This window comes from Chiloscyllium punctatum, chromosome 49, assembly GCF_047496795.1.
Source record: "Chiloscyllium punctatum isolate Juve2018m chromosome 49, sChiPun1.3, whole genome shotgun sequence".
Classification (NCBI taxonomy): Eukaryota; Metazoa; Chordata; class Chondrichthyes; order Orectolobiformes; family Hemiscylliidae; genus Chiloscyllium; species Chiloscyllium punctatum.
Genome location: NC_092787.1, coordinates 25,038,920 through 25,065,015, shown reverse-complemented (window position 1 = coordinate 25,065,015; position 26,096 = coordinate 25,038,920). Strand labels below are relative to the sequence as shown.

Genomic DNA, 26,096 nt, shown 5'->3' with positions numbered 1-26,096 from the left:
GCACCGTCGATCAGATCGGTCCGCCAATCTGTCCACATGAGTGGCTGCCTCAGCTCAATTCCGAGGTTCTATTGGTGAAGGGAACTGCCAATCATGATGATCTCCGGCTCAGTCTGTCCCACCCCCAAACGACAACCTGCTCCGGGACGTTTGCATCTCCATTGCTGAACGGAGCTCTCGTTTTCCCAACCGCCCACGAACCACCCCCTCCCTTCATGTGGCGGATCCCAGGCAGTTCTATTGGCGAACTGGGCTGTCAGATACGTTTGCGTCCACCATCTAATTGGCTGTTTCGGAGAGAGCTGCATTACCATTGGTGAACGCGGTGGCTACCGCCTCCCCTCCCGTCGATTGGTTGTTCTGGCGCGGCCCCGAAGCCCCATTGGTAGCCGGTTGCTGTCGGTCATGACGGTCTGTCGTCCCGCCCCTTCTCGTGTTTCCATCACCTGAGGAGCGGAGAGCCGGCCCCGCGAGAGCTTCCCGCCAGCGGCTAACGGTCACCTACATCCCGTTCCCTCTTCAACCCGAACCGCGATGAAAGGAGTTGGAGCCGCCGCCTGCTGCCGTTGTTCGGGCGGCCCGTGGTGTGAGTGTGAGCGGGTCGACACTGCGGAGCAGCAGCAGCAGCAGGCGGCGGCGGCGGCGGCGGCGGCTCGCCTGGAGCAGGAGCGCCGGCTGCAGCTCCTCTTCCAGCAGCTCGATGTCAACCAGGACGGCGGGCTGTGTGTCAACGACCTGGCGGCAGGCCTGCAGCGGCTCGGCGTCTACCGCACCGAGTCCGAGCTCAGGGTGAGTGCGAGCCCTCGCCGCTGGCAGGCTTCAAAACGCCGGTCCCGCTAGGCCGCAGGCTGGCTGGGTATGTGGAGGAAGCTGCTGCTGGGACTGGGGAAGGCAGGTCGGTCTGCGTCCGGGGTGAACAGGCCGGAGGGTGAGGGTCTCCGGTGGGAGGGGGAGGGCGGAGGGTGAGGGTCTCGGGGGACGGTGGGGGGTGGGGGGTGGGAGGGCGGAGGGTGAGGGTCTCGGTGGGAGGTGGGACGGAGGGTGAGGGTCGTGGGGGGAGGGACGGAGGGTGAGGGTGGCGGGGGCGGGGGGGGTCTGGGGTGGGAGGAGGGCACGGAGGGGAGCCGGTGGGTCAGTGTCTGTCGAGGGAGGGGGGGGCGGAGGGTGAGGGTCTGGGGTAGGAGGGGGGGGGCGGAGGGTGAGGGTCTGGGGTGGGAGGGGGGGGCGGAGGGTGAGGGTCTGGGGGGGGGGCGAGGGGAGTCGGAGGGTCTTGGGGGGGGGGGGAGAACGAGGGGAGTCGGAGGGTCTTGGGGGGGGGGGAAACGAGGGGAGTTGGGGGGGGAAACGAGGGGAGTTGGGGGGGGGGAAACGAGGGGAGTTGGGGGGGGGGAAACGAGGGGAGTTGGGGGGGGGGAAACGAGGGGAGTTGGGGGGGGGAAATGAGGGGAGTTGGGGGGGGAAACGAGGGGAGTTGGGGGGGAAACGAGGGGAGTTGGGGGGGGGAAACGAGGGGAGTTGGGGGGGGGAACGAGGGGAGTTGGGGGGGGAAACGAGGGGAGTTGGGGGGGGAAACGAGGGGAGTTGGGGGGGGAAACGAGGGGAGTTGGGGGGGGGAAACGAGGGGAGTTGGGGGGGGAAACGAGGGGAGTTGGGGGGGGGAAACGAGGGGAGTTGGGGGGGGGGAACGAGGGGAGTTGGGGGGGGGGGAACGAGGGGAGTTGGGGGGGGAACGAGGGGAGTTGGGGGGGGAACGAGGGGAGTTGGGGGGGGAACGAGGGGAGTTGGGGGGGGAACGAGGGGAGTTGGGGGGGGGAAACGAGGGGAGTTGGGGGGGGGAAACGAGGGGAGTTGGGGGGGGGAAACGAGGGGAGTTGGGGGGGGGAAACGAGGGGAGTTGGGGGGGGGAAACGAGGGGAGTTGGGGGGGGGAAACGAGGGGAGTTGGGGGGGGGAAACGAGGGGAGTTGGGGGGGGGAAACGAGGGGAGTTGGGGGGGGGAAACGAGGGGAGTTGGGGGGGGGAAACGAGGGGAGTTGGGGGGGGGGAACGAGGGGAGTTGGGGGGGGGGGAACGAGGGGAGTTGGGGGGGGGGGAACGAGGGGAGTTGGGGGGGGAACGAGGGGAGTCGGAGGGTCTGGGGGGGGAACGAGGGGAGTTGGAGGGTCTTGGGGGAGGGGGGTGCGGGGGGGGGGAACGAGGGGAGTCGGAGGGTCTGGGGGGGGGAGACGAGGGGAGTCGGAGGGTCTGGGGGGGGGAGACGAGGGGAGTCGGAGGGTCTGGGGGGGGGGAGACGAGGGGAGTCGGAGGGTCTGGGGGGGGAACGAGGGGAGTTGGAGGGTCTTGGGGGAGGGGGGTGCGGGGGGGGGGAACGAGGGGAGTCGGAGGGTCTGGGGGGGGGAGACGAGGGGAGTCGGAGGGTCTGGGGGGGGGGAGACGAGGGGAGTCGGAGGGTCTGGGGGGGGGGAGACGAGGGGAGTCGGAGGGTCTGGGGGGGGGGAGACGAGGGGAGTCGGAGGGTCTGGGGGGGGGGAGACGAGGGGAGTCGGAGGGTCTGGGGGGGGGGAGACGAGGGGAGTCGGAGGGTCTGGGGGGGGGGAGCGAGGGGAGTCGGAGGGTCTGGGGGGGGGAGCGAGGGGAGTCGGAGGGTCTGGGGGGGGGAGCGAGGGGAGTCGGAGGGTCTGGGGGGGGGAGCGAGGGGAGTCGGAGGGTCTGGGGGGGGGAGCGAGGGGAGTCGGAGGGTCTGGGGGGGGGAGCGAGGGGAGTCGGAGGGTCTGGGGGGGGGAGCGAGGGGAGTCGGAGGGTCTGGGGGGGGGAGCGAGGGGAGTCGGAGGGTCTGGGGGGGGAACGAGGAGAGTTGGAGCGTCTTGGGGGAGGGGGGTGCGGGGGGGGGGAACGAGGGGAGTCGGAGGGTCTGGGGGGGGGAGACGAGGGGAGTCGGAGGGTCTGGGGGGGGGGAGACGAGGGGAGTCGGAGGGTCTGGGGGGGGGGAGACGAGGGGAGTCGGAGGGTCTGGGGGGGGGGAGACGAGGGGAGTCGGAGGGTCTGGGGGGGGGGGAGACGAGGGGAGTCGGAGGGTCTGGGGGGGGGGAGACGAGGGGAGTCGGAGGGTCTGGGGGGGGGAGACGAGGGGAGTCGGAGGGTCTGGGGGGGGGAGCGAGGGGAGTCGGAGGGTCTGGGGGGGGAACGAGGGGAGTCGGAGGGTTCTGGGGGGGGGAACGAGGGGAGTTGGAGCGTCTTGGGGGAGGGGGGTGCGGGGGGGGGGAACGAGGGGAGTCGGAGGGTCTGGGGGGGGGAGACGAGGGGAGTCGGAGGGTCTGGGGGGGGGAGACGAGGGGAGTCGGAGGGTCTGGGGGGGGGGAGACGAGGGGAGTCGGAGGGTCTGGGGGGGGGGAGACGAGGGGAGTCGGAGGGTCTGGGGGGGGGGAGACGAGGGGAGTCGGAGGGTCTGGGGGGGGGAGACGAGGGGAGTCGGAGGGTCTTGGGGGAGGGGGGTGCGAGGGGAGCCGGGGGGTGGGGGGGGTGGAGCCGGAGGGTCGTGGTCTGGGGTGGAGGGGGCGAGGGGAGCCGGAGGGTCGTGGTCTGGGGTGGAGGGGGCGAGGGGGGCCGGAGGGTCGTGGTCTGGGGTGGAGGGGGCGAGGGGAGCCGGAGGGTCGTGGTCTGGGGTGGAGGGGCTGTCGAGGCAGGACCTGCGGTTGGGTCTTGAACTGGAGAGGCAGCATCTGGGATTGTATGGGGGGGCTGGAGGGAGAGAAGCTGATCCTTCAAAGCGTCCGTTCTACAAAACGGTGATCACTTAGTAGTGACTGAGATATCAGGTTGATGGCCGAAATCTCTGATCATTTTCAGCAACGTCTTGAAGCTGCATATTTAATTATTTAGAGCCAAAATTCTGGACTTGAAGCAAGTGCATGATTGAACTCTTTGAATCTCTTTCCATTTGAGTAACCCGTCCTGATGTTTCCATTTGTCTTGGTTATAATTGGATGACTATACATCTGTATTTTAAGTGCAGTTCTAAGGAATAAATTGGTCAGTTTATTCATGCTCCTGTGACATACCACATGATATTCTACGCTAAAGATGCTGTTTCAATACATCTAGTCTTTGGCTTGATACCATGGGAGATTTTAATGTATCACCTGAAAGATAGCATTTGAAATGATGAAGTACATACTAGATAATTGTCAGCTGTTGTGGGTCCTGCAAATTCAGAGGGATACATTGGTTCAGAAGCAAAACACAAAAAAAAACTGGAAATCTAAAACACACAACAGCAAAGAAATACTGAAAAAGTCAAGCCTCCTGTCAGATGAGGTCAGAAACACGGGATTGTAACACTCTTTTTCTGTCTGCAGGCTTTGCCTAGTGTGCCCAGTTAATACCAGTGTCCGCGTTGTTTTTCTTTCATGGTGTCCAAATTGCTTGGTGTTCCATGGTGTGTTGTCTTTTGGGCAAGTTATTTTGAAGTTATGTTTTATCAGGTGGTCATAAAAGATCCTGAAGTGTCATTCCAAGTGCTTATGACATCAACTGCATCAATATTATGCCTTTACCATAGGAGAGTATGCCATGGCACTTCTTGGGTTTGTTATGAAGAGGGAAAAAAAGACACTTGAGTCATATTTGGAAACATTAGAATAGGTGAGCCTAAGCAATCAGCTCAAGGCTGTTTTAAGGTGGTTTAAGTTAAAAACGACTCAACAGGTTATAGTCCAACAGTTTAGTTGGAAGCACTAACGTTCGGAGTGCCGCTCCTTCATCAGGTGGTTCATCAGTTTTTGAGAGGACATTTAGAACCGAGATGCTCCTGGTTCTTCAACTTGTAGGATTCTCTTTACTTGATCTAAGAGGTTTATTTTGAAAGAAAATAAAACTCTGGATGCTGGAAATCTGAAACAGAAACAAAGTGCTGGAGAAACTCATCAGTTCTGCCAGCTTTTGGGGAATGAAAAACTGTTAATGTTTGAAAAGATTGCTGGACTTGAATTGTTAATTCTATTTTTCTGTGATTGGAAGAGCAGCAAAAGCAGGGGAGAAGAAAGCTGATTGTGGTGAAGTCGCAGTGTGTTCTGGCGTGATGGTGGTGATCAGTCAATGATCCTGGCTGTGATGAATGTGTTGCTTGGGAAGTGCTTGGGGAAATGCATTGAGCTCAGTGTGAGTGAACCTAGATTCTTCACTGTAGCAGGAGGCTTGTATTGAGGTACCTTGAGGTTGAGCAAGATGCTAAGTAAGAAAAGTTGGTTGTATTGAGCCAGTTAAATATCAATCCTTTCAGTCCTTAGCTCTAGTTCGTAATATGCCTTACAATCTTATTACAAAGTTTCTATCAAAGCACGGCAATCCATTCTATATAGAATTGGGCCAGAACTGTTTGTGTATATGATTGATTTTAAGTACAGTTATAACCCATCTTTGAGTTTTTTTGCTTATTTATTTATTTTAATTTAGTTGTGAGATCTGGAAGGATTGATTCTGTTAAACCAAGAGTCAAGGCCAGGAGACTGCATCTCTGAATTTCCAACAGTTTCATAAGTGTTCCTATATCAGAAAATGATGATAGAATAATCTAACAAAGAAATTGTTGAGGAGAAAGGAGCCCTGAAAATGACTAAGTAGACCTTGAGACTGTGTTCAAAGAGCCCAGAGTTGGGTAGGGAGTGATTGTGTGGAGAGAGATCTTGAGCCCTGGTCAACCTATAGTCAAGCATATACTCTCGATATCATGTAGGATAGAATATTTCTTTTAAAGCCCATCAACATTGTCGCGTTTTCTAATTTAAAAAATTGCACACAAGCACATTTTGTTCACGAATAAGACTGTTGAATTAAAGGCGAAGTCAGCTATTCGCGGAACTAATAGCAAAACCTAAATGCCACGGGATAAATGGTATTGTTACAGTAAATTTTCTTGATATTATTGTCTGAATCTGAAACTTGAGAATGTGACCTTTATTCTTAAATTTTTTTCCTTGACTCAGATGTTGATGCTACTGAATTTATTTCTGTTTTCAGTGGACTGTTTATTTTAACTGCAAATGGCAAATTTGATAATTTTATCCAAGATTTTGTTTTTAAGGCTGTACTTGTGATTTTTTTTTGTTGCGTAGTGTTGGTATTTTTAAAATTCTAATATTTTGTTTTTTGAGGGAGCACCAAAAGTGAAATATAACTGACCATGTTGCAATGTGGCTGGATAGAAATTAAAACCTGTAATTTCATTCGAGGGTTGAGATGATGTTTATAAAATGCTTTAGCTTTGCTTGATTGTTGTCATGAAGTATTGGATAAGATTAGTATTGTGGTCTCTTGGGGCTATCTATCACGATAGTGACTAGCACAAGGTTTATATTGGCGGAGTTGCTTTGGAACTCTAGAGCACAAGTTTAGTGCTGTTTGTAGCATGTCACATATGATTTACTTTTTCATTATAAAATGAATGGTAGTCCTAAGAAAAATAGTGAAGATACAATGTCAAGCATATAGTCTTTTTGCAACCACTTGTGCTCCCTCTCATGCACATGTGTAGATACAATGTTAAAATGGTGTAGTATCCAGTATAAAGAAAAAGAATATGCAGTCCTATGTCCTTAAGGTTTTAATCCATCTTACACATGTCACTAGGTGTATTTCATGGTGCTCTAGTAAATAAATTAGATGCAATTGAAAATGCTATACATTGAGATTCTTAGTTTATCTCCATATTGCTGCTAGCAGTCTTACTGCCATTTCTTCACTCTAGTAGTCTCTCCAAAATATAGTTGAGGTTTAGTCCTTCCAGAATTGGCGTGGTATTTTTGGATCATGTTATTTAATTAGTCACACAACAAAAAGCTGAATTGCATGTTAAGAATAGTTGTGGAAACAGTAGGGAGTAATTACTTACAGAACATAGGTTTAGATGTGTATGTAGAGTCAGAATTGTACAGCATGGAAAAACCCAGTCCAATTTATCCATGCCTACCAAATATCCTCGTTTAATCTTGTCCCATTAGCCAATATGTTTGCATACATTGTAACTACTATACAAATGCAGGTTGTACAACTATCTTGATGCTTACTCTAGTGTCTCCTGTGCCTCTTAGCTGCTGCATTTGTTTGAATTCAGCTGTGTTGCAGGGTCTTATTTCATTGTGCATTTTGCTGATGTTTATTGATATCTGTTAATTTTGATTTGAACTCGGGGCATTAATTTATATTATGTCCCACTTCTAAAACCCTTTATTACAAAAATGCTGAAAGTCCATTAAAATTTGAAGAATTGTGTGGCATTTTCAGGGAATGGTATTAGAGTATGTGCCTTCTTGTCATTTTCTTTTATCTTGCAAGTGCTGATGCTGCAAATGTGAGCAGTTGTGTTTATGGCTCAGCAAGATTATTCCTCATTTAGATTTGCATGTAGACTTTTTGTCCATTTTCATAACTCTTGTTCAGCACAATTTGTCTTGTCAGTCTTTAACCTGCTGTGCAATGAAATGCCCCTTCTTTCCCCAGGCCTGGGGAATTCCATCCTTGTTTTTTGCACTTGTTCTAACTGCCCTCTAATCCTCTCGTGATGCCAACAGTGTGAGTTCAAAAATAGACTCTCCACTTCTCAACCTCACTCTCTTTCCTGAGGTGGGGTGACTCTCAGTTGGGCATCACGGTGACTCAGTGGTTAGCACTGCTGTCTCAAAGCGCTGTGGTCCTAGCGTTGATTCTGCCCTTGGGCAACAGTATGTGTGAGATTGCATGTTCTCAGGGTCAGCAGGAATTTTTTTCCCCCACAGTTCAAAGATGTGCTGGTTAGGTGTGTTGGTCAGGCTAAATTGCCCATTGTGTCAGGCATGTGCAGGCTAGGTGGATTAGCCTTGGGAAATGCAGTGTTACGGGGATAAGGTGGTGGGGACAGGTCTGCGTAGGATGCTCTTTGAAGGGTTGGTGTGGAACTAATGGGCCGAATGGCCTATTTCCACACTGTAGGGATTCTATGATTGAGTTGTCTTTGTATCTCTAATGAGAGAGCATCCCTATGATTCAGTTTGACAACTTTACCCTTTACATTTTAGACCTTTCTCTGCTTCCATAAGCAATGTTCTGTTCCGTACATAGTTATGCATATTTCATAATGAAAGTGCTAGAAAATGCTACATTTCAAACTGAATTTTGCATTTCCTTGTTATGTGAAAGGATGGGCCTTAATACAATAAAATTCATGGCTCCTTACTGAACATTGGATGCTGTAACAAGTTGTTTTGCTACAGCTCCTCTTCAATGTAAGCTGAATGTGGATTCTAATTTATCTAAACTAATACAATAATATAATGATGGCAAAAGAAGCAGGTGCTTGAGTATAAGTATATACTTTATACTTTCACATATAAGTCACCTGCCATCTTGATTCAGATATGCCATTGGTTCCATCAAGGGGGGAGGAGGAGGAGGAGTGGTGGTTTTGATCAGGGATCATGTAATGGCTGTATTTAGGGAAGATATTCGTGGGAATGTGTCCAGGGACGTTATTTGGATGGAACTGAGAAATAAAATTTCCGTTATCTGTAAGAATAATAGGGTGGTTGTGGTAAGGGATTTTAACTTCCACTGACTACCACACTCACTGTGTTAGGGGCTTGGATGGAGAGGAGTTTGTGTGTACAAGCAAGCTTTCTATTTAGTGTGTGGATGTACCTACTAGAGAAGGTGTAAAACTTGACCTACTGTTGGGAAATAAGTCAGGGCAGATGACTAGGTGTTAGTGGGGGAGCACTTTGGGGCAAGCAACATTCAACCCGAAGAAACCCACACATATAAATAGAAAGCAGGAATTATCAGCAGTGCTTTGCCTGGAGACCCACGAAAGATGTTGCCTAATACGGTGAAGAAACGTCTTGAAATGTACCTTCCAGCTCAGCGATTAAACCTACATCCAGAATCTCAACCTGAGCTACAAATCTTCTCAAAACTTGCTGGGGATGGATGTTTGAAGGTAAAAGAACAGCAGGAAATGGGAAACATTAAAAATGAGAGAGTCCAGAGACTATGTTCTTGTTGGGCTGAAGGGCAAGACTGACAGGTGCAGGGAATGCTGGATGAACACGAAGAGTGAGGTTTTGGTTAAGATAAAGGAGGAAGCATTTATCAGATATAGACAGCAGATATTGAGTGAATCCCTAGGAGAGTATAAAGGCAGTAGAAATATACTTAAGAGGGAGATCAGGAGGGTTGAGGGCAGAGCGATGGACATGAGCTATATGGACTTCAGTAAGGTATTCAATAAGGTTCCTCATGGTAGACTGGTTAGCAAGATTTTGATCACATGGAATACAAGGAGAACGAGCCAAATGGGACTAGATTTATTTCTGATGTCTGGTTGGCATGGGCAAGTTGGACCGAAGGGTCTGTTTCTGTTCTGTACAGCTCTTTGACTCTCTAACTATACAAATTCTAAAGTACGCAGATCTGGAATTGAACTTATTTCTTGTTGGTTAGTACTGAAAAGAGGAATTGGTTAGCTCAGTTGGTTGAACAGCTGACTTGCAATGCAGCGTGATGGCAACAATGTGGGTTAAGTTAAGGACCCTCCTTCATAACCTCTCCTCTCACCTGAAGTGTGGTGACCCTTTGGTTAAACCACTACCAGTCATGTCTCTGTAATGAGAGAGCAGCCTTATGGTCTGGTAAAACTGTGGTGACTTTACCTTTTTACGCATTCAAAAAAAGCTTTGGATTTTAATGTTGCATCACTGGTGTGAAATCTGGCCACCTAAACAATATATTGACCATCTTACGTTTCACTTTAAAATAAGCTTTCTAAAACTGATACAGATTAAAGATGTATTACATTGGAGTTATTTTATTCAGAATTTGACTTTGTCATTATCACTTTGTTTTATGCCAGTTTTGCATCATTGCTGCCTACCTAATCAAAAGAAGGGAATTAAATTCTTTTGTGGTAAATGTAGGTTAAAAATGATTATGACCTGTGGAAAAACCTCTGCTTAATTACGATTTTTATACAGTTTTGTACTGAGTAGAGTAACCATTCAACAAGCTTTGCCTGTTTCCTTGATGCATCCCGTGGAAACAAAGGTGCTAGTTAATGTTGATTGTATTTTCCATGAGCTTGTCTGATACAAATATTCTAGTCTAACACATGAAAAATTGGGTGGATTTACATAAACTGCTCAGCAGCTTGTCATCAACAGTGACTCCAAAGGTGCTTCAACATCAAAATCGATAATTTGATTGGCTAAAGGGTGGTTCTTTAATAAAGCATCTTAGTATCTTGGTCTGTGAATGGTTAGTAAAGTACTGCATTGAGTCTGCAGGTTTTGCGACACTGCAGGGAGAATGATTCTCCTCTGCATTAACTTTCACAACCTTTGTGGCCTGTTGTTCAGTTTATATAGCACAGTGTATTGTGCTGCAGCATTTCCCGAACAGGAGTCAAACAAATTTTTTAGTCTTAAATTCTTAAGATACAGGATGCTTAAGACTATTTATGAGTATCTATATAACCTGTTCCTGAATGTGGTGTGTCAGAATGCAGGTATGGGGAAGGAACAGGCCTGTAACTTGAACAATGCAACTGAAACACAGGGGAAACCCAGAGACAGAGAGGATGGGAATGATGCTGACGGAAAGCGCCATTGGCAGACAAAGAAAGATGTGCAGGAACCAGTAAAGGTAGTGTGAAGATTCTTGTGGTCCAAGAGCAATGCAGCTTTGTTTCAAAAACTTTAGAGGGTATGTTGCATGTCCAAGATCCAATTTTAATTCCTTGAGCAAACACCCCTGGAGCTGTTATACATTTATTAATGTGAAAAAAGTTTGCCAAGTTAAAATAACTATTTATAAAACTCTTTGCATTTAATGTGTTTTGAAAAATGAATGTTGCTTCTCCCTTTTGCTATAGAAAAGGTTTTATACAGCAAGTTTTACAGTAAACGTAAAAGAATGATTGCCTGTGTGGTATGAAATGTGTTTTGCCTTACACATCAGAATACATTGTTTAATCCGTCACAGGAGTTTTTTTCTTTTGTTGTCCTTCATAAGAGTAAGCACACTTACTCATTTATTGGCTTAATGGGTAATGATGTATGCTTGCTTGTGATTGTTTTTCTTTGGAACAATGGCCATGATGCACCTAAAGCAAAAAAACAAATTAACTTGTCGCAGTGCAGTGCTTATCAGTCTAACCCGCAAACATATCCCTGTTGTTGACTCAGTTTAAAATCTACATTGTTTTAGCCATCTTGAAACAATTTCTGCATCTTTGGATGTAATTTTTATTATGCCAGCTGTGACTATGCAAGGTCTGAGGCTTGATGACTTCGCAGAATGGAGTATTACTTGAGCAGGTTTTAGAGTTCATTCAGGACTGCCTCCTTTGCCTGTTCACTCTAAGCTGCGATCGAAATATACTTCGTACGACAAGAGACTTAGCAATCAACCTTGACTTTGAGAAATCTTGCAAAGACTACTGAGCTGTATTTTCAACATTAAAAGTTGCTCTTTTGAGAATTTTTGGCAAGTTGGAAAATTGAGGGAACCAATAATTGAATTTCTTAGCGAAACCGAACTTTAATTTTAGTCATTTTCGTAAGATTTATTTAGTCCTGATTGGTCTGTTTTGTTTTTATGCTTGAGGGGTATGTAGTGGCATTGTTGAAAACGGCTTTGAACAAAACTGAATGTCAAGAATTATTGTACCAACTGGTTTAATCAAAAAATCCAAAATGCAGCTGTTTCCTTCAGGTGCATTGATCCCTTTTGTTCTACTGCAATTTGGGGATAATTTAACAGTGTAAATTTGCATTTAGTTGTGCAGTGTAGTTATCAGTTGTGGTGGTTATTTATCCTGAATGTTTTATGGTCTCTTGGCGAAATATGGATAAGCTCGAGTTGTTGCATGTTATGCAATTAAGTAATTCTTTAGTTTGCTATGAGCTGCTTGCACCAAAGGGAATAATTCTTAAATTTGAAGTGGAGATGCAGTAGAACATATCCTTCCGCAAATAGCATTTCCATCTAAAGTGTAACTGGGTTTCTTTAGCATCGTAAAATGTTTGTTTTTGCTTTCTAGTTTTCCAAGTCTCCAAGGTCTAGAGTAACAGTTGGAAATGCATTTTGAAATAACAACAGTCTTACAATTTGATCTGCATATTTTGATCTGTAAATTGCCACTTATCTCAACTAGAAAGATAAGTGGTCTCTACTTTTTGATATTGCTGTTGGTTTGTCTAGCCTGCCACTTTAATTGCTTTTTGACACTGACTCCTGAGTCATCTTAGAAAGTGTGTTAATAAACCCAAAAACCACAGATACTCTTCTGAACATCTGAAACAAAAATGAAATTGCTGGAGAAACACAGCAGCTTCTCTAAGAGTTAACATTTCATTTTGATGGAGAGTCACCAGACTCCATGCTGACTTTACTTTCTCCCTATGGATGCTGCCAGACCTCTGCGGTTTCTCCATCAATTTCTGGCTGTAGGTTTGCTCGTTGAGCTGGAAGGTTCATTTCCAAACGTTTCGTCACCCCACTAGGTTACATCTTCAATGGACCTCATGCGAAGCAATGCTGAAAATTCCTGCTTTCTATTTATATGTTTGGGTTCTTGGGTTGGTGATGTCATTTTCCTGTGGTGAAGTCACTTCCAGTTCTTTTTCTCTGGGGCTGGTAGATGGGTTTTAACTCTGTGTGTGTATTGATAGTTTCGGTTGGAATGCCATGCTTCTAGGAATTCTCGTGCGTGTCTTTGTTTGGCTTGTCCTAGGATGGATGTGTTGTCCCAGATGAAGTGGTATCCTTTGTCATCTGTATGTAAGGATACTAGTGAGAGAGGGTCATGCCTTTTTGTGGCTAGTTAGTGTTCATGTATCCTGCTAGCTAGTTTTCTGCCTGTTTGTCCAATGTAGTGTTTGTTACAGTCCTTGCATGGTATTTTGTAAATTACATTAGTTTTGCTCGTTATCATTATAGGGTCTTTCAAATTCATTAGCTGCTGTTTTAGTGTGTTGGTGGGTTTGTGGGCTACCATGATGCCAAGGGGTCTGACTACTTATATTGAGCTCTTGCACGTCTATATTACCTTGAGAAAAATAACAATTGAGTGAGAGCCAGGCTGAAAATTCTTCCTCGCAATTGTTTCATCTGTGTTACTTGGATGGGTGAAATATCGGAAAACTGAAGGTGCAAAGTTATTTGGTGGGTTGCCAATCATGGAGAAGATTCTTCCTTTAGAGAATTTTGGGAAACAGCTGAAACTTTGGGAAGAAATAATCTATTTTGCACTTGTGTGGTATTGCTGAAATTACATTAATAAGTGGAAAAAAGAATCAGTATGCTGATTGTAAGAAAAAAGGTTACTGTAAGTTGGTTGCCATTGACATCATGGTTGTAAAACCTGGTCCCTGGTATCTTGAGTCTGCTTTGTGTCCAAGTCTTAGATAATTCATCACAAACTGAGAAATTACTTTTTGCCTTTTGATGTTTACAGCAGTTTGCAATGTCACTATTGTGCCACTTAGAGCACCCAGAACTGGCCCCCTGTATATTACATAGCTTCCTTTCAGCTCAAACATGGACGGAGGGGCTGTAGGAAAAGCAAGCTGTTGCTAAGAGATTTTGTTAATCAAACCTTGTTTCTAGTTGGGACTACAGCTCAAACTTGGGAGACTCCGGTTGGAAGGGGAGTTTGGATTGCAAGATGTCCTTGCTGGGACCTAATGCAAACAGTTCCTGATTACTGCCCAAAATTGTGTTGGGATCAATTTGTTTATGGTCATGTAGGGGGTGCCCAGTGTAAGTCAGACCCAAGTTTTCTAGAGTAGCAGTGGTGCTTTTCCTGGCCCAAAGGAACTTGAAATCCAAGGGTGCACTCAGTGAAGGGACGATCTTTTTAGATGAGGAATTTCTTCAGCCAGACAGTGGTGAATCATTGAAATTACTGGCTACAGAAGACTGTAGAGGCCAAGTCATTGAGCCTCTTTAAGAAAGGGTTCTTGACTCGGCAAGATGGCGGTGATTCTGTAGAATTGTTGTGGACAGCTCTGCCTAACAGCCAAGGCATACTGGTGTTTTTTTGCCATCCCTGGCCAACTTATGTGGTGGAACTATTAGTTTAAAACCTTACAGAACACATTTATTAATATCTGGGAGTGGGAAGGATGCCAAAGGAGCAAGCAAACAGCAGCAGAAGGGGCACTCCTTCCCTGCAGCACCTATAACACCAGAGACTGCAGCAGCAGCCTCTCCTGACACCACCCCTGGACCTGACAGACACTCAGGCATTGGCTGTGGCGATGGAGAGACTTACCTTGAAAGTTGGGGCTGTGATTGAGGAGATCTGTGGGGAGTTTCGTACCCAGGTCCAATCTATGCTGCAGGAGATCCAGGGCCTCTGGGAGAGGCTGGAGGAGGTGGAGGGTCAAACTAATGCCTCGGAAGCTGCAATGGAGTTCTCATCCAGTTGAATCCAGGTGCTGGAGCGAGAGGGGCGGGCCTTGCATGACCATATCAACGACCTCGAAAATTGAGGTCAGAGGATAAATCTCTGAATTGTTGGGCTCCCTGAAGGTGAGCAGCCAGTGAGATTCTTTGAAAACTGGCTGCCAAAGTTTTTGGGCCTTCACATAGAGTCCAGCAGGCTCCGAATTGAAAGGGCATATTGGGTTACAGTGCACAGGTCAGGGTTGGTGCAGCACCCCCACTCTGTCCTAGTGCACTTCCATTCATCTAAGGACAAGAAAGAGTTCTTGATTTTAGTGAGGGATCAAGGGTAATGGGGAGAAAGAAAAATGGGAAGACACTATCCCTGTGTTAGTTGAAGCAAACATTCAAAGACACAGTATGGCTTTACTTCCTTCATCTTTATTCTGGGCCCTGGAGGGAGAGAGAATGATTGCCCATGTACACAAAAACATGGGTTCTCTGTCCTCTCTCGAACAGCAGATTCTTAAGGAACTATATAGTCACTATAGGAAGCAGCATCCAAATAAGACAACAACTATATTGATTGGGTGACTGTTATAGTCAGTGAGCATCAACAGTAAAGGTTCATCCATTGTATAATGGGTGATCTTAAACTTGGTAACTGGCATTACATAATGGATGCTTTTCACCTTGTTAACTGGTATTACATAATGGATACTTTGCATCTCATTAACCCATTACCCTTGTCTCCAGCATCTAATTGTTTACTGCAAGTTCTTATCTGGTTAAAGTCATGCTAGCTGAGCTGTTACACAATGCAAAACTGAACTTTCCCTAGCTACTCATACCTTATACTTTCTCAAAAGCAGGAGAATGGGGTTGAGAAACGTATTGGCCACGATCAAATGGCATAGCAGATGTCAATAAATGGCCTAATTCTGCACCTGTATTTTATGGTCTAAATGTTTTACTGCACCAAATCTATTTTGGTCCTTTATCCAGAGAGGAGAAAGATTTAAAAAGGGACCTGAGGGGCAATGTTTTCCATAGAGAATGGTGAGTATATGGAACGAACTGCTGGAGGAAGCCGTATGTGCAGGTACAGTTACTACACTTAAAAACATTTGGACAGGTACATGAATAAAAATCATGATTTTAGAATGTTGTAGTGGTTACCATTGCTTTATTGCTCAGATTTCTGGTTGAATATATGGGTAAGGTGAAATGGGCTAGATTGGATGCATGAAGCTGCGACAATACTGAAAAGCTCAAACCATCCAGACTGCAATTGATTTGTGCCCCATCATATGCTTTCTCCAGTGCTGACTTATTTTGGCTACAGAGTGCACAATAACAAGTCACCAAGTTAATTGAGTCATAGTCATATAGCACAAAAACAGACCCTTTTGTCTATCTTGTCTATGCCAACCAAATTTACAAAACTAAATTAATCCCATTTACCTGCATTTGGCCCATATCCCTATTCATGTACCTGTCCAAATGTTTTAAATTGTAGTAACTGTACCTGCATATACAGCTTCCTCCAGCAGTTCGTTCCATATGCTCAACATCCTCTATGGAAAACATTGCCCCTCAGGTCCCTTTTTAAATCTTTCTCCTCTTAAACATATGCCCCCTAGTTTTGAAGTTCTCCACCCTAGAGGGAAAAAAAAGTCTTTGCTATTCACCTTATCTATGCCCCTCATGATTTCATAAATCTCTACCAGGTCAACCCTCAACCTCGTATGCTCTAGTGAAAGAAGTCTGAGCCTCCCCATCACTCAACCCTCCAGTCCCGCCAACATTCTTTTAAATATTTTCTGCACCCTTTCCAATTTAATATCCTTTATATATCAGAACTGTCCACAGTACTGCAAAGTTCCCTCACCAATGTCCTGTACAACCTCCACATGACTTCTCAGTTCCTAAACTCATTTGTCTGAACAATGAGGGCAAATGTGCTAAATGTCTCCTTAATCACCCTGTCTAACTGTGGTGCGACTTTCAATGAATTATGTACCTGAACCCTTGGATCTCTTTGTTTGAAAACACTACTCAAGCCTGTACCATTAAGTGTATAAGTTCTCCCCTTGCTCGTTTTACCAAAATGAAATATATTGTGTTTATCCAAATTAAACTCCATCTGCTACTCACCTGTTGACCCAATTGCTCAAGATCTCTTTGTAATCTTAGATAACCTTCATTCTCCACTATACCACCATTTCTGGTGTCGTCTGCAACTTTGGAAACCACTCCTTCTAAATTCTCTTGCAAATCATTTAAATGAATGACAGGCAGCAGTGGACCCAGCACTGATCCCTGTAGAACAGGCCACCTGTCAGAAAAGCAAACCTCCACCACTATTGTCTCCTACCATTTAGCCAATTTCATATCCAATTGGTAAGCTTTCCCTAAATCCATCTGCAGTCATTGTTTTTACCTAACTTTCACTAATCAGTCTACCATATGGAACCTTGTCAAAGGCCTTGCTGAAGTCCATGTAGACAACATCTATGGCTCTGTCTTAATCGATCTTTTTAGTTACATCCTCAAAAAAAATACTTGTGGTCAAGTTTGAGAGACATGATTTCCCATGCTCCAAACTATGCTATCTTGAATCAGTCGTTGCCTCTCCAAATAGATGCGAGTCTTATCTTTCAGAATCACCTTGCTGCAACTTACGCACCACTGATGTCAGACTTGCTATCTATAATTCCCAGGCTTCTCCTTGCAGCCTTTCTTTTAAAAAAAAAGGCACAACATTAGCCATCCTCCAGTCCTCTGGCACCTCACCTGTGGCTACAGAAGATACAAATATCTCTGCTAGGGGCCCTGCAAAATCTTCCCTAATTTTGCCTGACATCATCCTGGAACGCACTTGATCAGATCCCAGAGATTTTTTCACCTTCGTTTTTTTTTAAAGACTTCCAGCACTACCTTTTCTGTAATGTGGACTATTTTCAAAACATCAAATATTTATTTTCCTGAGTTCCTTAGCCTCTGTGTCTTTCTCAAAAGTAAAAAAGTGTTGCAAAGAACTTGTTTAGTATCTCTCCCATCTCCTGTGGTTCCACGTGTAAACAACCTTGTGAAGTGAATGTTAAATCAACCTCCTTACACTTAGGTAACAGTTCTAATGGCATGGCACCTTTTAGGTTCCTGCCTTTTCCAGCTATATGAACATATGGTTTCTAAGAAACCCTGATAAAATGAAAAGCAAGTAAAAATATTAGAATGGACTCAGCCAAATGCATTATTAAAAGGCATTGAGCACATTAGAGATTCTTATTTCTCACAACCAGGCATTTGTTTAGTTTCATGTTAGTTCACTGACTAGCCACTCAGTAGAAATAATGTTTTTTTTGTTAGTTTTTAAAAGGGGAGTGAATTAATATTTGAACAATTTACGAGAATGGGAAAAAGGGTAAGAGAAAGGGAGAGGTGATGACCTAATCGTATTATTCCTGGATAATATTCTGGGGACCCAGGTTCAAATTCTACCATGGCAAAAAAAAATCTGGAATTAAAAGCCTAATGATCATGAATCCATCGTCTAATATTGAAAAACCTATCTGGTTAACCCCATTGTCTTAAATTGTTAAACTAACAAAAAACTGTTGTTTCCAGCAATTGGTGCTATCAAGGCACTGTACAAGCAAAACATTTGCTTGTCTTGTTTCCCTTCCCAACCATCTCCATTCTTTTTGAAGAGGAGGTGTGGGTAATTAAGTGGTTAGCTCACTGACTAGCATAAAACTAAACAAATTCCTGATGAAGCGCTCTTGCCAGAAATGTCAATTCTCCTCCTTGGATGCTGCCTGACCTGCTGTACTTTTCCAGCACCACACTCTCTGCTCTGATCTCCAGCATCTACAGTCCTCACTTCCACCAGTATCCATGACTTGTCATTTAATAAGAAGAAAAGGTAAAATTTAATGCAAAGTTCATCTCTGATCGATTTCAGTTTGTAGAAAGCTGAATAAAATGAGATGCCCAGAAGTTGTCGCCAAACTGAGACTGTCCCTTTGGGGCAAGGCTATTGCCACACCAGGCTGTTGGAATACAAGGCTCGATACCTCCATGCCAGAGAAGACTGCCAGGCTGGAATACCCAGAAGCTCCAGCTGAAGAAGACCTCCATGCCAGTACAAGATCTCCATGCTGAGACCGCCCCTCTAAAACAAGGCTGCTATTAGTTTGCCATTTGGCCGAGACCTCCACATCACTGGGCATGGGCTGAGAGGAGACTCCTTCCGTTGAAGCTGTTTAAAAGAGGCAAGATGATAAATGGAAATGTTTGTTTTAAAAAAAAGGAAAACAAAGTAAAAGGCGGATGGATTAGATGGGCTCTACATGCTGCGCTTCTACTTCAGTGCCATCTTGACACTAGGCAGTGCTAAAAAGGCATCTTTCTGGGGTTCTGCCCCTATCCAGAGAGGACGGTAGAGAGTATAAGAATTTTTGTAATTTCTCAAATAGCCATCCAAATATCTAGAAACTCCAACTTGTCCAAATTTTTGTGCCAAGTGCTTTGAGAGGCAATGTTTCTTTGGAGAACCCCAAAACACTGCTACAACCCAACTGAAGATAAAGATGAGGTATTTCTTCTCTGTCTTAGTCAATCTGTGAAATTTGTTCACACAGAAGGCTGTCCAGGCTGGGTAATTAATATTCAAAGTTGAAATGTACAGAGTTTTTTTTTAAATCCAGGATTATGGGAAAAAGGCAGTTGAGTTCAGGATTATTCGATCTGCCATTGGTCTCATCAAATGGCAAAGCAGTCTCTATGGCTGAATGGTCTGCTTCTCCTGCATCCTGCATAAAATGACCTTTTAAGATAGAGGCACTGGAACATAAATCTTGTGATGCCATCATTTAAACATGGTGTACAATGGTCTGCTTTGTGCCATTGTGTCCAGCATTAGCTGTTTTCTTTGAACACTATTGTACAGGCAGAGGGGAGCAGGAGAATAGCAGCATGAATGACTTTTGGAACCTGAAAGGGTGAACCAGGACTTAAAAGGGTTGGTGGCAAGGTTCACAAAGATGACTTTGGGTCCACAAATAGTCTCCAATTCTCCTTGAGGCATCTACTTAGATCTCTGGCAAAGCTAGTCTCAACAAATGTTGATGCACATATAAATGAAGTCAAAGCAAGGGAACGTGAGATTTAAATTGAAGTAAAAACGAGCTAACTCTGTTCTAAATTGTCTTGGTTTTGGACTGGAAATCCTGGCTGTGATGTGGAGCTTCTATTTCATCAGTAGGCTCTCATAGTTTGCTTGTATCTGGAGCATTTTCAGCTAAATGATTTTTACGACTGAATAGCTTTTGTGCATTGTGTGTGTGTCAAAACGCAAAAGTGACAGACACTTCTGGTTTCACCACAGTGTTGCATCACAGATAAAATTGTCTCAAGAATGTGTCTGAGCCAGAATCGCCATAATGGAGGAAGCAAGAATCTTCCAGGTATTGCTAATGCCAAAAACTAATTTTGTGTTGGGTATCTGCAGGCTACTGTGATTGGTAGTTCTCAGTAAGGGACGTGTTTTTTTGTTGTTGCATATATGCACAGCTAAGTAACCAAGTCCACACGTGAGATTCTTTTTTTTTCCATGCAGCAGTTGAAGTTAAGATAATTCACTTCAGTTGAATTTTAATGAGCTGTGTCTAGTTAATTGTTAAACTTGCATGGAGGGTGGACTAGAGAGATCAGAAAGCCTGAGTTGGTCCATTTTGCTTCATTCCGATTCAATTTAAATCTTATCCTGTACTTAAACTGTAAAGTAAAACTCTAAATTATGGTACTGAATTATGGGGCTATTTGTATTGGCAAAAAATTTCTAGACTGGAATCCTGGAGTACAGAATGTGAAAGGGTTTTTAGGGTTTGGGTTTGCCAGTGATACTTGTGGTGATGGGTTATCAGCTGATAAATTGTTTAAATTCACTACAAATTGTGAAAAAAGTTGATAAATGTGCCAATATTTGATAACGTGGGATGGTCATGCAAGCTGCTGGACTGGTGTTAAATTATTTGGTAAAACTCCTGGTGTGTGACACTGACTGCAGGTCAGACACATCTGACTCTAGTCCAGTGTGATTAACTGTTAATGCTTTCCATAGTCAGCTTATGATCAGCTCCATTGTAAAAACACTCACTATTTAAAACACACTGTCATCATTTCAAGCCACCTAAGATTGAGCACTACGTGCTGTTTTGAGAGGTTTGCACACATCCCTAAACTGATTTTTAAAGGAAGTCATTCACTGTTGTCGCACCGTGGGACCTTATACAGCTGCCACGTTTTCAAAGAGGAATGAATGACCAGATAGTCTGTTTTTAAGAGAAAGCTAAACGTTGACCCTAATAGCGAAGATCTTCTGCCCTTGAAATTGTCTTGGGATATTTTACATCAAACCTTGAGGGAAAGATGGGACTATGGTTTAATTTCTGTCTAAAAAATGGTACCACAGACAACATAGTGCTCTTTCAGTTCTGCACTAAATTTCACGGTTCAGATCAAGGGAATTTGAAGGAGATGGCATGTGGATTAGGTGGTTGTGTGAAGCACATTGTTTTTATGTTAGAAGTGCTGTAAAAATGGATTGCAACACACCATATCAGTGAAATGGGTAATAACTTGCCCAAAGTTAATCTTGTTAGTGTTTTTTTGGTTTGGTCCAGTCATTAGTGACTGACACAGGATTCCACTTTATATTACCGCCATGTAAGTGACAGTCCCTCAGGATCAAGGATGGCTGCATCCACTCCAAACAACGTATTCACAGTGCAAGGCAATAATAGCATATCAGAATGTCGAGAGAATCGGGGCAGAAGTGAATGTAATAGCTATCAATAGACATGCTGGGGAAAGTGACCAGAGGACTAGAAAATGGCTAATGTAACACTCCTGTTAAAGAAGACATGAAACTGTAGACCAGTTAGCCTGACTTTGGTCTTTAGTAGGATTTTGGAGTCTACTATTAAGCATGACATTGAGATATCCTTGGAAATGCATGGTATCCTACTTCAGGATTCTCTTAACCTTAACTTACAGTTTTAGTTGGGTGGTTAGGAAGGCAAGTGCAATGTTGATGATTTAGAGCACAACCACCTGATGAAGGAGCAGTGCTCTGAAAGCTAGTGCTTCCAGTTAAACCTGTTGGGCTATAACCTGATGTGTGATTTTTAACTTTGTCCACCCAAGTGCAATGTCAGCATTCATTTCAAGAATACAAGCACAAACATGTACTGCTGAGACTGTATTCTGGTCAGACCACATTTGGAATATTGTGAGCAGTTTTGGGCCCCATACCTAAGGAAGGATGTGTTGGGGTGGGGGTGGGGGGTCCAATGTCATATGAGGAGTGGTTGTGGAGTCTGGGTTTGTACTTGATGGAGCTTTAGAAAGATGAGGGGGTGTTTGGTTTGATTTGAAACTTGCAGAATACTGAGAGGTATGCATAGAGTGGACATGGAAATGAGGTTTCCATTGGTCGGAGAGACTAGGCCCTGAGGGGACAGTCTCTGAAGGGACAGACCTTTTAGAACTGAGATGAGGGATTTCTTCAGCTGGGGATGGTGAATCTGTGGAACTCATTGCTGCAGAGGGCTATGGAGGCCAAATCCCTAAGTGCCTTTAAGGTAGAGGTCCCTGGTTAGTAAGGGGATCAAGGATCATGGGGAGAAGGCAGGAAAATGATGGTGAGAAACAAATCAAATGATAGGCTGAATGGCTTTAATGGTCAGATCTTATGGTATTATGGTGTTCCGAGATGGTTAATAAGTCAGAAAGATCTGCTATATTGCGGTGCTTCTGGGTTGGTTAGATGACTACTTTGTAAATTTGCACGCGCTCTCTAGCACTTTACCTTAACGTAATCCTGACAAAAATCTTGGTGTTTGGTATGTTCAAAATGAGCCATCTCCATCTTGGTCAGTTTCAAATCCAGGGTTTCCCATGAGTAGTTGGGCTATTTGTCCTCTTCAGGGATGTTTTTGAGGACATCCTAAAAGCACTTCTGTCTTTGAGATCCTCCCGCAGCGACTAAGTTCAGAATGGTTTGAGAGTTGCTTTGCTTTGGGAATCTGTCATTCATAAGCATGCTGAGTTGTGAGTGATTTCCATCTTCAATATTGAACTTGTTGACCGTAGAAGAGGATTCATTACAATCCGAAAGGAATATAGCAGGATAGAATGAATTCAAGCATGAACCTTGGGAAATTGAAGTACTTTAAATTTGAAGTACTTTGCCTTTCGGCTAATGCTTATCGAACAGAAAGAGCCTGTTGTGGTTTAGTTCATATGAAAATCATTGAAACAAAGTGATTGCAGAAAAATTTAAAATTTTCTCTTCAATAAATTGTTGAAACATTGGTTTTTAACTGGAAAGAAATAACTTGTGTTATAAAAATACATTTTCCAAGTGTTTGGATGTCCCAAAATAGTGGCTTTTCTTGATGTGTGGTCACTGTTATAATAGAGAGAGAGAAGTGTTTCTAATTAACAGTCATAAGGGTGCTTCTCAGCAAGCTACCAGCACAGACTGACAAAAGTGATGGCGTGAGTTCTATATCTTTCGATCCATGCAAGTAGTATAGCAGAATATTTGGGTCGTGGCGGAGATATTTTAAGCAGCTTGGACTGATTAATTGTTTTCCTAATTTATGACCTCCATTGAAATAGTGGTAGAAAATGGCCTTTGTACAAAATTGGAATGTCTGCAGCTTGTTTGGGAATGAAAAAGAGTTCTGTTCCTAGGATAGAATTAACTAATCACTAAACTGAGATGAATTATTTGGGGCTGTGCTGTTTCCTTGATGCATGACAAATTGCAGAAACATTTGTCGTAACTCTCTCACGCTGACCCAAAAGGCTTCCCTAATCTGCTTCCTCTCTAGTCTCAATTCTCATCATTTTGGAAAGTTTCTTCTCTTGGAGCAAGTGGTTAGTTTTGACAGTCCAGTTGGTGATCAGGAGCAAGTTTTGAGGCTATCACCCCTTTTTTTTCCCCTTTTTACTTTGCAGGAGAACCTGTGCAGCAAGGTATTTATTAAATATTAGCCAACGTTTTTTGTTTTAATAGACACAGATTGTCTGGAAAACCTGGCTGCTTCTACATTCAGACGCTTGAGTCTTCTGCGTAAAAGAAAGGATTCCATAACACTTCTACAGGGGAGGGGAAGCCAGTTAATTTTAATCATTGTTTAGTATGAATGATGTTTGGCTATGAATAGTGGATTTTAAGAATCCACTATGTACAGATCAGTGGAGGAAGGAGAGCTACTGTTTCCTGATTCCTAATTCAAACAAATTCAGTATCTGACCATTTTATATTGATTGCATTCATGACCAGTACAGTTTGGTTAAAGTAAAATATTATTTAAATTATCTTCATTTTCCATTGGAAGCCAGGCAATCCATGTGGGAAATTGCTGAATATCATGTTATTGATCTGTACCATGTGACTTCTCCAGTGGCCAGTCAGCTCAGTGCCTTGTCATGGGGTAGCTTCTGTCGTTTTTCCATGTAAGTGATTTGTCATTCAGATTTCCATCCATTGTCGGAATGTATTTCCAAACATTAACAATGATTACAGTACAAAAGGAGATCATTGGCCTGTCATATGTCAGTAGTTCAAATTGATGTCAGTCATTGCCTTTCCAAAAGAAATTAGGAATTCAACTGATTTCTTAAACTACTGGGTTAGAATAGTGTTTAGAAATTTAAGGTTTTAAGGGATGACTGCTTAAAGCATTCATTACATTTAATTTCTATTTTTAGAAAAGGCATTAACCTATTTGAATTAAGCAGGTTAACACTAAAATACCTGGAAGGAATGTCATTAGATTGCTAGCCAATATGTATTTCACAAATCAACTCACCAAACAAATTACCTGATCGTTCGTTCCATTGCTGTTTGTGGTAGCTTTTATTGATGGGCTTCCTCTGTTATGACAGTGACTAAACTTCAAAAGCATTCCATTGGCTGTGAAGTGCTTTGAGGTTTTCGGTGATATATAAATGCAAGTCGTCATTGTCTTCATTTGAGTCAATCATTAATATCTGAAATTGTTTGTAAGCCACTATGTACTTTTGTAAAGGTCAGATATTTGGTCTTGTTCGAAATGTTCTATCCTAATAACTGACCTTGACATCAAGGCAGCAAGCATTTCTGTGCCAACAAGAACTCTTAAAGCTGGTCACTAGACCTAGTTACTGCCTTTGGGAGAGAATTCATGAAACAGACTGATATGCTAGAACAGGTTGATGTTGGGAAGGGGGATGTGCTGAAAATTATGAAAAATGCAAGGATAGATACATGGGCCGGACAGGATATACCCTAGGTTCCCACAGGATGCGAGGGAAGAGATTGCTGTGCCTTTGGCAATGATCTTTGTGTCCTCTCTGTCCACTGGGGTGGTGCCAAATGTTATCCCTTGTTCAAGAAAGGGAAAAGGTATAATCCTGGGAATTAGACCAGTCAGTCTTAAGTCAGTGGGCGAAGTATTAGAGAGGATTCTGAAACAGGGCTTGTGATTACCTGGAAAACCATAGCTTGATTAGAGATAGTCAGCATGGCTTTGTGAGGAGCAGGTCATGCCTCACAAACCTTATTGAATTCCTTGATGTGACAAAACACGTTGATGAAGGTAGAGCAGTGGATATGGTGTACATGGATTTTTAGTAAGGTTCTTGATAAGGTTCCAGGAGAAAGTGAGGATCGCAGATTCTGGAGATCAGAGTCAAAAAGTGCAGCGCTAGAAAAGCATAATCTCTCAGACAGCATCTGAGGACCAGGAGCATCGACATTTCAAGCAAAGCTCTTCCTCAAGAATGTAGGTGAGGGGGGCTAAAGGTTTGATAAGGTTCCACATTGAGTAAGTAAAGAGGCATGGGATACAGGGAAAACCTGTATTTAGTCTGGAGCTCGGTGACCAGTGATGTTCTGCAGGGATCAGTTTTTGGGACCATTGCTCTTTGATTTTTATAATTGACTTGGATGAGGAAGTGGAAGGGTGGGTTGGTAGGTTTGTCGATGACAAAGGTTGATGTTGTAGGTTGCAACAGGACATTGATAGCATGCACAACTGGGCTGATAAGTGGCACATGGAGTTCAACCTAGAAAAATGTGAAGTCATTCACTTTGGAAGGTCGAATTTGAAAGCAGAATATAGGATTAAAGGCAGGATTCTTGGCAGTGTGGAGGAACAGAGGGATCTTGGGATCCATGTCCATAGATTCCTCAAAAGTTGCCACCCTGGTTGGTACAGTTGTTAAAAGGCATATGGTGTGTTGGCTTTCATTAGCGGGGGATTGAGTTTCAGAGCCGCAAGGTTATGCTGTAGCTCTAGGTAAAAACAAGGAGTGCAGATGCTGGAAAGCAGAGTCTAGATTTAGAGTGGTACAGACGTTTCCTGATGAAGGGCTTTTGCCCAAAACATCGCTTTTCCTGCTCCTCGGATGCTGCCTGAACTGCTGTGCTTTTCCAGCACCAATCTAATCTAAAATCTATGCTGTAGCTCTATAGAGCCCTGGTTAGACTGCACTTGGAATGTTGTATTCAGTTCTGGTCTCATTATAGGAAAGATGTGGAAGCTTTAGAGAGGGTGCTGAGGAGATTTACCAGGATGCGGCCTGGACTGGAGGTAGTGTCTTATGAAGAAAGTTTGAGAAAGC

At 44.4% G+C, this 26,096-nt stretch overlaps 1 protein-coding gene across 4 annotated transcripts in view; it reads left to right on the top strand.

Annotated features, from left to right (window-relative positions):
• The first annotated feature begins 420 nt into the window (after positions 1 to 420).
• Positions 421 to 26,096, top strand: part of slc25a25b (solute carrier family 25 member 25b) — a 42,102-nt gene continuing 16,426 nt past the window's right edge. Inside the window, exon 1 of one of the 4 annotated variants that reach the window (XM_072565912.1) lies at positions 421 to 789. In XM_072565912.1, coding sequence (XP_072422013.1) covers positions 535 to 789 — 255 coding nt within the window. In that variant the 5' untranslated portion in view covers positions 421 to 534. Of the gene's footprint in view, positions 790 to 839; positions 857 to 10,400; positions 10,665 to 26,096 lie in introns of those variants that run through there. The other 3 variants (XM_072565913.1, XM_072565917.1, XM_072565914.1) reach the window with 3 other exon arrangements.